This window comes from Onychostruthus taczanowskii, unplaced genomic scaffold (assembly GCF_017590055.1).
Source record: "Onychostruthus taczanowskii isolate IOZ18803 unplaced genomic scaffold, ASM1759005v1 scaffold3, whole genome shotgun sequence".
NCBI classification, from domain to species: Eukaryota; Metazoa; Chordata; class Aves; order Passeriformes; family Passeridae; genus Onychostruthus; species Onychostruthus taczanowskii.
The window spans coordinates 23510872-23523328 of NW_024500349.1; the positions used below are offsets into that span (position 1 = coordinate 23510872).

General features: G+C 48.2%; 3 protein-coding genes across 36 annotated transcripts in view; 2 read left to right on the forward strand and 1 right to left on the reverse strand.

The window, feature by feature from the left end:
• ACKR2 (atypical chemokine receptor 2) lies at positions 1–4125 on the forward strand. The gene is made up of 3 exons (XM_041408698.1): positions 1–178; positions 753–810; positions 2808–4125. Exons 1-3 carry the CDS (start codon positions 35–37, stop codon positions 3923–3925), a joined length of 1320 nt encoding a protein of 439 aa, XP_041264632.1. The 5' UTR covers positions 1–34; the 3' UTR covers positions 3926–4125.
• A 2714-nt stretch (positions 4126–6839) lies between these two features.
• On the forward strand, positions 6840–8463 carry LOC121338124 (7-alpha-hydroxycholest-4-en-3-one 12-alpha-hydroxylase). Its single transcript, XM_041408773.1, has one exon. It carries the CDS (start codon positions 6934–6936, stop codon positions 8461–8463), a length of 1530 nt encoding a protein of 509 aa, XP_041264707.1. The 5' UTR covers positions 6840–6933.
• Positions 8464–10185: 1722 nt separating this feature from the next.
• OBSCN (obscurin, cytoskeletal calmodulin and titin-interacting RhoGEF) overlaps positions 10186–12457 on the reverse strand; it is a 182783-nt gene continuing 180511 nt past the window's right edge. For all 34 annotated transcript variants that reach the window (XM_041408719.1, XM_041408712.1, XM_041408708.1 and 31 more), the window contains 2 exons: positions 11752–11901; positions 10186–11620 (listed from right to left, as the gene is read on the reverse strand). In XM_041408719.1, coding sequence (XP_041264653.1) covers positions 11443–11620; positions 11752–11901 — 328 coding nt within the window. In that variant the 3' untranslated portion in view covers positions 10186–11442. The remainder of the gene's footprint in view (positions 11621–11751; positions 11902–12457) is intronic.

Below are 12457 nucleotides of genomic sequence, written 5' to 3' on the forward strand. Positions count from 1 at the left end.
AGGGAGGAGATCATTCTTCCAGAGCTGCCAGGGAATGATGAAAAGCAGGAAAACAAGACAAAACCAGGGAGGTTATGCTGAGCTCACATTTCCTGACTGTCCTCTTACACAAACGAAAGAAGTTCCTAAAAGCCTGGTTCAAGCCTCTGGCAGGATGGAAAGAGGAGAAGAAGCTCCTGTAAGTGCCTTTTCTGCTTCTTGCTCATAGACTAAGCCACACAAGAAACCAGGCAAGGCTCTCTTTTGTTTTTGAAAGGTAGTCAGCATGGGACTGGGATTAATTCCTGAGCTCAGCCCTCCCTTCCACTCTGAGGTACGGGATGGGGATATGGATGCCAGTGCCAGGCTGATGTGGAGGGAGAAGGATGTGGCAGGGGGAGAAAAGGCATCTCAGTGGGCTGGAAAAAACCCCAAATGCAGATTTTGGGAATGGTTTGTCCTGGTGTGGGCAGAGGGCGAGTGAGGGGGAAGGTGTTTATGAGTCTCGGATGTTGCTGTGATCAGCAGGGTGTGCAGCTTTGGTTTCCTCTCAAAGGCCTGGAGTCACAGCTGAGGGTGACTTTCCTCCAAAATATGATCCAGAAAAGAAATTTTAAAAAGCTCATTCCCAGACAAGTCTTTTTGTGGCACTTTTCCATGGCAGATCCCTGCTCTCCCACTGCTCTGTCTGTAGTGCTCTGCAGCACTTGCGAAAGAACTGGGAGACAGCACGAAAACATTTCAGTCCAGCTCAAACCCATTTTTCTTTTCAGCTGCCTGGAACTGCCTGGAATGGGTATTTGAGCAATTTCAGTCATGGGACCACAGCAGGTACGTCCAGAGCTTCACTCTTTACAGCTGCACACCCACTCTGAGCCTGTGGGGTGGATGGGCACCCCTTTCCCTGGTGTTTGTGGGGAGGGAGTCATCCCTAAAACCTGCAGATCCACCATGGGATATACCCTCATTGGGATGCACAGCACAGCCTGGGACCAACAGCTTCATTTCTGAGTGGCTGCAGAACTCTGCAGGGACAAACAGATCCTTGGGGAGAGACTGGAGCTACACAGCCAGGCCTGTTTGGGATTGCTGGAAAATGAACCCCAGGGAAATGATGGGTACCTTTGGCCATGGCTGAAAAAATGTCTGCTTTAGGGTTAGAGGGGTGTTTACACAATTGTTTTGCAAAACTGCTGTTTGTTTTGCTGCCAAAAGATTAACCTCGATTTATAAACTCCTCATTAACCTTCAAAGTGCCAACAGCACCAGGCAAATCCCATCTCCTACTGTTTGAAATGGGCTCCTCAGTGACAGCTTTTTTTCCTTGAAAATCAGATCCCAAAGTAGGAAGCTCCCAGTCACTCACCATTTCCTGAAATCTGGGCTGCAGCCATCTAAACAGTGACGCCCACAGTTCCAGGGAGTGACCACTGCAGGGGTTGTCACATGCCTTGTCTCATGCAGAAGTGATTCCAGCAATGTTCTTCCAGCTGAATCTCTCCCTCTCACCATAATTCAGGACTGGATTCTGGTGCCTACGTGTCCTTATCTTGGATGAGTCTTTGAGCAGCCTGGGATAATGGAAGGTGTCCCTGCCCAGGGCGGGAGGGTTGGAGCAAGATGTTCTTCAAGGTTCCTTTCAACCCAAACCACTCTGGGATCCTATGAATTCTATACTATCCACTTAATAATGCCTTTTACCAGAATCCATGTATTTTTGTCCTAGAGTGGGTATGGAGAGGGGCCTGTGTCCTCCCAGGAGCAGGGAGGTGTTCAGCATTTCCCCTCTGGGAACAGCCCCATTGACATAAAGGTGCTGGTGGCAGGTTCTTCTTTACCAAGAATGAGATGCTTCTTTCTCAGTAGTGACCACAGTGAATATAAGCAGCTCTCAGTGAGCTGTGGTGGTGGATTTCCTGTAATTTGGAGCAGAAACTTCACTAAAACCTTTTGGTGGTGCCAGGAGGAAGTAGTGATAATGTCAGAGGAACCATGCTCATTCATTTTTATGTGTCTGAGTAAGGAAAGCAGAATTAATTTTGGGTTTTGGTTTTGGGGTTTTTTTTATCCCTGTGCTTAGGCAAAGACCAAGTTGTTCAGGACATAAAATACTCACCAGACAGTGGCAGAAATTTAAACCCATGGAATTTAAATTCCAGTACCTGAAGGGAGCCTACAAGAAAGATGAAAATGTCAGAGGAACCATGCTCATTCATTTTTATGTGTCTGAGTAAGGAAAGCAGAATTAATTTTGGGTTTTGGTTTTGGGGTTTTTTTTATCCCTGTGCTTAGGCAAAGACCAAGTTGTTCAGGACATAAAATACTCACCAGACAGTGGCAGAAATTTAAACCCATGGAATTTAAATTCCAGTATCTGAAGGGAGCCTACAAGAAAGACAAAGAGGGGCTTTTTACAGGAGCATGGAGTGACAGGACAAGGGGGAATGGCTTCCAACTAAAAGAGGGTGGGTTTGGGCCAAATATTAGAAGGAAGTTCTTTGCTGTGAGGCACTGGCACAGGTTGTCCAGAGAAGCTGCAGCTGCCCCTGGATCCCTGGAAGTGTCCAAGGCCAGGCTGGTCAGGGCTTGGGGCAACCTGGGATAGTGGAAGGTGTTACTGCCATGGCAGGAGTTGGAATGAGATGGATCTTGAAGGTCCCTTCCAGCCCAAACCATTCTGTGATTCTATGAACTAAACATCTGTGTGTTTCAGAGATGTGTTTCACATTCCTGCTGTGATATGATGTGTTTCACATTCACTCTGTGATGTGCTGTTTGCTTCCTGTGTGAATTGGAACAACACTTTGATCCCTTTTCCTTGCTCCTAGGCAGCCACTGGTCAAACACAACCTCAGGAGTGACAGCAGCAACCACAGACACGTGGCTGGATGCTGCCAATTCGAGTGAGTACCCATATGAGTACCTGGATGAGGAGGATTATGGGCTCTATGGCCTCTGCACCAAAGAGGAGGTGCTGTCCTTCAGCAGGGTGTTCTTGCCATCATTTTACACCGTGATCTTCCTCATTGGAATGGCTGGGAACGCCCTCCTGTTTACTGTCCTCCTCATGTACATCAAGAAGAAAAAGAAGATGACTGAGCTGTATCTGCTGAACCTGGTGGTTTCAGACTTCTTCCTGCTACTGACCCTTCCTTTCTGGGCTCTGTACATTTCTCAGTGGGTCACCTGGGACATCTTGTGCCCATTCTTAAATGCCATGTACACTCTGAACTTCTACAGTGGCATCTTCTTTGTGAGCTGCATGAGCCTGGACATGTATCTGCAGATAGTTCATGCTTGGTCTCCTCACAGCTCCACAGTGTGGAAGAATTCCATCCTCATCTTGTTGGTGATGTGGATCCTTTCCATAGCTCTCTCCATTCCTGATGGCCTTTTCACCAGCACAAGACAAATTAACAACAAAACCATCATGTGCACCCAGGATTATGGCCAGGAACACTTATTCTGGAAAGTTGTCTTTCGGGTGATTCAAAACATCCTGGGATTCCTTTTCCCCTTCCTCTTCATGACCTTCTGCTACTCCCGCATCGCGTGTGTGCTCAACACCTCCCAGATCCCTGGCTCCAGGAGAGCTCTCTGCTTAGTCCTTACTCTGGTGGGGGTCTTCTTTGTGCTGTGGTGTCCTTACAACGTTGTGCTCATCCTCCACTCCCTGCAAGATGTCGGTGTGATCAGGAGCTGTGAAAGCAGTAGGAAACTGGACTATGCCCTGCAGATAACGGAGAGCTTGTCCTTTGTCCACTGCTCTCTCAACCCCTTGCTCTATGCTTTTGTGAAGAAACGGTTCAGGGCATATTTGTGGAAGATCCCTCAGGCCGTTTTCAGGAGAGGCGCTTTCTTTTCCATCCAGGATTCCCAGACGAGCCCATCTTGCAGCAGATATGCAGCTGAGATAGAAATGTTAAGCCTCACAAATGCATCATAAATATTTACAATATTTACATTATTTACATTATCTATGAGCCCTCTGTCCTGCCCGTGATGGAGTTGGTGTGTGAGCCCACAGCACTGTGTAACCAGATAGCTCATCCTATCAACAACCTTGAGATGAGGACTTTCCATACTGGGATTGGAAAAGTACATGTGTGTCGCCCTGATTTTTTAAGTTTTTCTAAGCCTTCTGATGTTTACATTCCTGTAATGAACTTTCTCACACACTTTATGTAAATAACTTATTGTTTTACATTCTTTTATAGAAGAAGAGAAATTTAATAGACTGTTGGTTTGTCCAGCGTCATCGGAGAGGTGGCACTGTCACCCTCCAATCCACTGTCACTTTTGGAAATCTATAAATGTTAGAGTCAGAAATTAAAAACGCCTTTTCTTACCTTGGAAAAGCTGCGTGTCCGCGTCGTGTTATTTCATGTCCTATAGTGACACATGTGGGATCTATTTCTGTTGCAAGTGGAATTATTATGAAAGAATTGTCCTGGATTTACACTAGCGGAAGAAACCCAGTTTCCATCTGGAGTATGTGAGGCAGTAGCAAATAGAGGATCAGATTTCTCAATGTTGTGCCTTGAAAAATGCAAACTAAAACTTGAGGAGAGATTCTCCTCCTCCCTGGCATGGGCTTTCCATGGATGGAATTCCATGCTCATCCATCAGTCCAGAAAGACTGCCAGGGGATGTGTGGTATTTTCTGAGTCTCCCAATGAAGGTGAGAAAATGAAGGAATTTGACTCCATGTTCTTAGAAGGCTAATTTATTATTTTATGACTTTATATTATATTAAGGAATGCTATACTAAAACTATACTAAACTGTACTAAAGAATACAGAAAGGATACAGACAGAAGGCTAAAGGATACTAATGAAAAATTCGTGACTTTCTCCAGAGCCCTGACACAGGTGGATGGTGATCGATTATTAAGTAAAAACAATTCACATGAAACTACTAAAACATGCACCTGTTGGTAAACAATGTCCAAACTGCATTCCAAAGCATAACTGCATTCCAATCAGATAATTATTGTTTTCTTTTTTCTCTGAGGCTTCTCAGCTTCTCAGGAGAAGAATCCTGGGCAAGGAGGTTTTTCCAGCAAATATGACAGTGACAGGGATGGCCTTGCTTCTCCTGGCTCTTACCATCTGCCAGATGATTTAAATGGGACAATCTTGTTTTCTACCAGGAGATACAACAGGAAGGACTGGACACCTTTAAGCTGAGTTGCTCCCTGTCATGATGAGCTGTGCCACGTGGACCTGCTGAGCAGGGAACTGTGGCTCTCCAAGGGGCAGAGCCTTGGTTAGAGATCAGTTTGATCATCAGCTGATTTGAGGCAGTTTGAGCAGAGCAAAGTCCAGACCAGTGAGAAAGAGATAAAAAGGGGGCTCAGCAGAACAGTGGTGGAGGTGTTTGCCTTCCGAGATCTGGTTTGACGAGATAAAAAAGATCCACGGGTACCACCTGTAACATAAATATTGGCTTTGAAACACAACAGAGTGAGAGCATGTCCTGAACAGAAGAGAGCTGATGGTCAATCCTTATTACCCCATGCAGCTTAGAAGTTCAAGGCTGAGTTTGCTGAGTTTTATTTAAAGGCATTATTCACCCCAAATGCTCCTGAACCTTAAATGGTCCCTTTCCATCCTGAAAATCTATTAAGTCAGGAAGTTGCCTGGAGTTGTACAAATAAAATTATTAATTTAAGAGAAAGCACTCATCACATTTATTTTATTACTACATAAGGTTACATGACTGAGAAGGGCTTTGAGTTGATCACTGTTGTTATTTTTCTTCCCAACACTGCTACAGTGTTTTTCCAAAATGGTAAGTTTGGGAGCTTTCCTTAAAAAAACAAAGCCAGAATAAATATTTAGCTGATGCTATGATGTGGCCTTCACTCCTCGGGTCAGGTCACTGGAGGGAACATGGAAAGAGACAGCAGCTGGGAAGCTAAAAAGATGAAGATTGTGATCCCAAGCAGAGGAAGGCTCTTGGGACTGTGGAAGACTTATGATGGGATGCTCTAGGGAAGAGCAAAGGTGAGGAATGGAGGGGAGTTAGTCACTCTCCATCCTGCATGAGGAGAGGCCCAAGCACCAGTGGCTGGGACAGGCTGTGGTGGCAGTCTGGGTAGATCAGGGTGGCAGCACCCAGAGCAGCAGTGCCAGGTGGGATATGGGGTCCCTGGCATTGTCCCCAAACCCCATCTGGGACAGGTAACAGGGGAGTTTGAGAAGCAGAAGGGAAAGTGGGTGGAGCAGAAGTGCTGTGGTCCCCGTGGGCACTGCTCCCCAGCCAGGGGCTGGATGGAGCATCTGGAAACTCCGGACTCTTCTGGTGCCAAGCAAATGCAGTGGCTCAAGCTCTCCTCACTCGTGGGGCAGCTCAGCTGCTTTGCTTTGCACTCAGACAGAGCAGCAGCACTTGCACTGTTCAGTGGCAAAGCATTGTCCCAGCACTCCTGGGACACCATGTGCTGTGGAGAACACCAAAATGTCAGAGACTTTTCCTTCTCTTGGCTTTTGAGACCAAATCAGCTCAGCTGTGACCCCCTTCCCTCGGTGCTGTGCTCATTTCCAGTGGCATTTCCAACATCCACTCTTGGTTTCATTTTTTCAGTGGGTGTCCATAGCCTGGTCTTAAAGGCAGATATCGCAGAGTGGCATTCTCTGAACATTTTCCTTACAAAATCTGTGCTCCATACAGCCTAGAGAAGGGAATTTGCTTCATGCCAAAACCCATCCCCCTAACACAGCATGGATACTCCAACAGGATTCCAACATACCTTCCACCTTAAAAATCTCTGTTCATCCAGGGACAAGTTCACCCTGAGCAGGGCACTCGGCAGGGGCAAGGCAAACACAGCCAATGAGGGCAGAGGCTGTCAGCTCTGCATCTGCATATCAGCTGCTGGGTGGGGATAAAATGCACATTCCCAGCCCAACCTGCCTCTAATCCCAGCTCCTGGATGGGCACAGAGCTCTCATGGTGCTCTGGGTGGTTCTCCTCTGTAGCTTGGTGTCATCACTGCTCGGTGGGCTCTATGTCCTGGGAGTGTTTCGGAGACAGAGACCCAATGAGCCACCCCTGGACAAAGGTACCATTCCCTGGCTGGGCTATCTGCTGGAATTCAGAAAGGACAGCTCAAAATTTCTCAAAAGGATGCAGAGCAAACACGGGGATATTTTCACGGTGCTGATCGGTGGCTACTACTTCACCTTTGTGATGGATCCCTTCTCCTTTGGCACCATTGTGAAGGAATCGCGATCTAAACTGGACTTTAGGACTAGTGCAACTCAGCTGGTGGTGCAGGTTTTTGGCTACAAGCCCATCGAAGCCACTCATAACATAGTTCATACATCAAGCACAAAGCACCTGATGGGAGATGGCCTCACTGTCCTCACACAAGCCACCATGGAGAGCTTTCGGAAGCTGCTGCTTTTCAACCTGAGCTCAGGAGAGAAGAGAGAGTGGCAGGAGGAAAACCTCTTCCACTACTGCTACAACATTGTCTTCAGAGCTGGGTATCTGGCTCTGTATGGCACCGAGCCACCCCGAGGGGCAGGGAACAAGGAAAAAGCTGAAGAGCAGGATCGCCTCCACTCCAACCAGCTCTTCCAGGAGTTTCGTAAGTACGACCGCCTCTTCCCTGGCCTGGCCTTTGCTCTGCTGCCTCCCAAGGACAAAAGAGAGGCTGAGCGGCTGAAGAGACTCTTCTGGAACGTGCTGTCTGTGAGGAAGGTCTGGCAGAAGGACAATATCAGTGGCTGGATAAGTGATCAAGAGAAACTTCTGGCAGAAAACGGTGTCCCCGAGTACATGCGGGACCGTTTCATGTTCATGCTCCTCTGGGCATCCCAAGGTAACACGGGCCCGACTGCCTTCTGGCTCCTCTTGTATCTGCTGAAGCATCCAGAGGCTCTGAAGGCTGTGAGAGATGAGGTGGATAAAGTCTTGAGGGAGAGTGGGCAGGAAGTAAAGGCAGGGAGCCCCCCAGTTACTGTCACTAGGGTCATGCTGAACCAGACTCCTCTGCTGGACAGTGCTCTGGAGGAGACCCTGAGGCTGGTGGCAGCCCCAATGCTGGTCAGAGCTGTCCTCGAGGACACCTCCCTGAGGACAAGCAGTGGGACAGAGCTCACCCTCCGCAAGGGGGACAGGGTGGCTCTGTTCCCACACATCTCCGTGCAGATGAATCCAGAAATCCACGAGGAGCCTGACAAATTTAAGTACGACCGTTTTGTAAACCCAGACGGCACCAGGAGAGATTTCTACAGAAAAGGGAAGAAGCTGAAATTTGTCAGCATGCCTTGGGGAGCAGGAGTTTCCACCTGTCCCGGGCGCTTCTTTGCTAGTGCTGAAATGAAATTGTTTGTGTTCTTGATGCTGAGTCACTTTGACCTGGAGCTGGTCAATGAGGAGGAGGAGATCCCAGCCATAGACATCAGCCGCTGGGGATTCGGGACGATGCAGCCCGTCCGCGACGTTCCGTTCAGATACCGGCCATGCTTCTAACCAGGGGAGTCCTGTGGTGTTGTTTGTTCTGGTGTCACCTATGGGACAAATTGTCTGATCCCGTGGTTATCAGATCTGTGCAGTGTCAGTGCTGATATGATCTTGTTTGCTTAATGTTTGTCATGGCTTTTGTTGTTACCTCCTCCTCGTGCGCCGCTGCTGCGTGCTGTGATGGTTATGGGATAGAGGTTAATCTGCACAGAGAGACAAAATGTGCCCTGCCAGGCTACTCCCAGCCCCATCCCAGGGGCCATCAGCCCATTGAAAGCCAGGAGGAGCACAGGGTCGGATGGGCAGGTGGGAACTCAAAGTCAGGGCTTCCAAGGAACAAGGGTTTTGTCCAGGTTCCTCCCAGGGCTGTGCCAGCAGAGCATCTGCTCCATGGTCCCAGCATGACTCCCGTGGAGATGTGTCATCAGGAACAGCTCTCTGGATCACCACCTGGGATAAGGGGGGTTGTGTCAAGGCAGGGGAGGTGCCTATGCTGTGTAGGAGAAGAGCATTTTGTGATTGCTCAGGACTTTAAATAATAATGTGTTTGGGGGAGGAACCACAGGGTGATAAAGGAGGGATTTGGGTGATTTAGGGAGGAAAATTGAGATGTAAGGGGATGAAATGGGCTGGCTGGATGCAGATAGATGACTAGTCCATAGACTGGTCTGGTCACACCCTGCACCTGATAATTTATTTTCCACATGAAATACCATTAGCAGGATGGCATTAGCTTGTGGTGAACCCATGAAAGGTCAGGGAGCAGCAAATATCCTCTCCAGAGATGTAAGAATTTCCTTGGGGAAATTTTATCTTGTTTGTGGTTCCCTTCTTGTATCTGATGAGGTTTCCAAAGATAGCAACCTCAGTCCCTTATGGGTTACAGCCACTGTGATCTTATAGCCCTCAAACATACTTTTCATCTGCTGGATCAGTGCAGGATAAAACTTTGCTCTACAAGCTCTGCTTTGCTTTATTCCCTTCAACAATTAGGACTCTCACCACTTCCTTTCAGAAGTTAAACCCAAACCTCTCCTGTGTAGAGAACAGTGGATTGATTTTAGTGCTGACACTAACCTTGAACTTTGGAGATTATTTGTGGTCGAGGAATGAAACTCAAACATTTTCACACGTGTCCAAACATCAGATCCAGATTCTGCTTTGTCCTGCAAAGGCCAGGGTGATGTTGTAACTGCATGTCAAGGGCAAACTATCCCAGCCTGCCAGACTGGTCATTAGCCCTGACCTCATGATGGTGGTGAAAATTCAGGCAAAAACTATCAAGCAGTTGTGGCAGGACCAAGGAGAACAAAAACTACCTGTCATGCTTGACTGAGACAGCTGATATTTCCATTAGCAATTCCAGCACCTTTTGACTCCTTCCCTGCTCCAGCTACAGCTCTCACCTATTTTTTTGTCATCCATGTGCTCACTCCTCTGAAGCCCTTCTCACATTCTGGTCAGTGCAAGCTCCAAATCATGCCCAGGAATGCTCTGGGGTAGCTGGGCAGCTCAGAGCCATCATCACATCCTGAGCAGGTGAAGTCCTCCTTCCAAAGCTCTAGGAAAAGGATTTTTCACGTGGATGTCTTGCATGGAAGTGGTTCCCAGCTAGCAGACAGTGTGTACAGGTTATCACAAAGAGCCCAGGTCAGAGCTGAGGGGTGAGGGATGTGTGCTGCACAGATGTGGATTGGGATTGGGGGAGGGATGTAAAAGTAATAACAAAGATTCAGCAGAAAAGTCTGGCTTTATTTGCTCGTCAGAATGGTTTATTTAACCAATCAGTGTTGAGTCTATAAAAGAGCTCAGACATGCCCAAATGCATGCAGTTGTGAGAAGCAAAAGAGAAAATAATTCATATATGGAAGAGCATGAAAGCTCCAAATGAGTTAATCTATAATTATGTTTTTTATGTTTAGATAGGTTTTTCCTTGGCACTGACCTTTCCATCCCAAAGTGCACCAGCAAGAGCAAAGAACCAGCCTGTGCCAACAAAAAATTGACTGGATTTGTGAGAGAAGTTAAATTGGACAGGATCCAGAGTCTTGAAAGGTTTCCTGGGGGGGCAGCCCTCATTGCAGTGTCTGTCTCGTGTAACTCTGCTCTCCTCCCAGAGAACTGAGCACAGAGTCTGGCCCCAAGCCCTTGGGTTTCTCTCTTCTAGCACACAGTGCAGACAATATCACATCAACATTCCAAATTTTACAGTCTATTGAGTTGGTGCCTGCTCTCCACAGCACAGGGAAAGCTCCTCTGCTCTCAGTAATAATTCCTGCTCTGCATGCTCAGCAGGAGAAGGAGTCATGATGTTCCACCTTTCAGGTTTGGATATGGGTTAAACTTGTTGGGAAAGAGCATCCCTGGATAAACAGCCTCACTTTTAGTATTGAACTGTGATGTATTAGGAACTGTTTTCTTGTTCACCTTCATCTAAACACAGCCAGACACAGCTCTGAGAAAGCCTCTTACTGCTGCTGATATGGGAAATTGAGGGATACATCAATCACTGCAGAGAAACTCAAAGGAACACTGAAGTTATGAGTACAAAGCAATGACACAGCCAACACCATCCTTTGCAGAGGAAAGCAGGGTTTGAAGGTCAAAGAGGAACGTGACATTTCAGGATTTTTAAAAATAATTAAAACACTCAGCCTTTGCCAGGGACACTGCTGCCACATCTCCAGGCAGATGTGCCCCTGCTCCCCAGGGAAGAGCAGCTCAGCTTCAAAGTGGCAAAGTCTCTTAGTGGTACAAAATCCAAAAATCTGCACGTTACAAGGTCACTTTTGGGTTTGCTGCCTTCACTGCCCAGTGTCCCAGTTCCCCCCACGAGTCACACATACACAGAAACAGCCCGTGGCAGGCAGGACACACGGACAAAACACAGTGTGTTGGGCAGAGAGCAGCTTGGCAGGAGGGTTTGGTACCGAACACTCGGTGCAGGAGGGCAAAGGGAGGTGATTGCCATCTGTCACCACATCCACGTCACTGTGCAATCATGAGGCCGTACTTGGAGCACAGCAGGCCCCTCTTCTTCTCCCGTTCCGTGAGGAAATTCCTCAGTTTGGTGGTGGGGAAGGTGACCAGTGCCTGCTGCCTGTTGTCCAGACCTGTCTCCTGGAGCCACGGGCTCTGCAGGCACTCGGAGGCTGAGGGCCTTCCCCTAGGACAGACAAAGGTGAGGGGTCAGTCAGGGATCCCTGCTGCCTGGGGAGGCTCCTTGCATGTGGAGAGAAGGGGAAACACCCAGGATGTGCCCCAGCTGTGCTGCTGGGGGGACAGCCAGCCTCTTACCAGGGGTTTGCACACAGAGTGCTCTGGAGGAAGGACACTGCTCCCCCGGAGAGACCCGCGTAGCACCGCGTCAGCTTCAGCTTTCCCTTCCTGGCTGTCCTCAGGAACTCACAGGGTACATCCGAGCTGATGGGGTAGTTGGCACTCAGCCTGCCCCAGGAGAAGAGAATTGAAAACATGAAGCTGCCTCCCAGCTCTGGGGCTCCCAGCATGAGGAGGGTGTGGAGCTGTTGGAGCGAGGCCAGGGGAGGCCACCGAGGTTAGCAGAGGGAAGGGGCACCTCTCCTTTGGGGAAAAACTGAGGGAATTGGGGTTGTTCATCCTGGAGAAGGCTTCAGGGAGACCTCAGAGCCCATTCCAGTGCCTAAAGGGGCTCCAAGAGAGCCTCCAAGATGGACTTTGGATAAGGGCTTGTAGTGGCAGGACAAGGATGAACAGTTTTAAATTAAAAAAGAACTATTAGATTAGATATTGGGAAGAAATTCTTCCCTGTGAGGGCATTGAGGCCCTGGCACGGGTTGCCCATCCATCCCCTCCATCCTCCATCTTTCCATGGTATTGCCAAAGGAGGGGCACAGCTGAGATTAACTCTATGAAATTGTGATTTTAAAGCCAGTAACAGCCCAGGGAGCAATCAACTGACCCACATGATGAAGGCTGTGATTTAAAATCTGAAACTGTGATTTTAAAGCCAGTAACAGCCCAG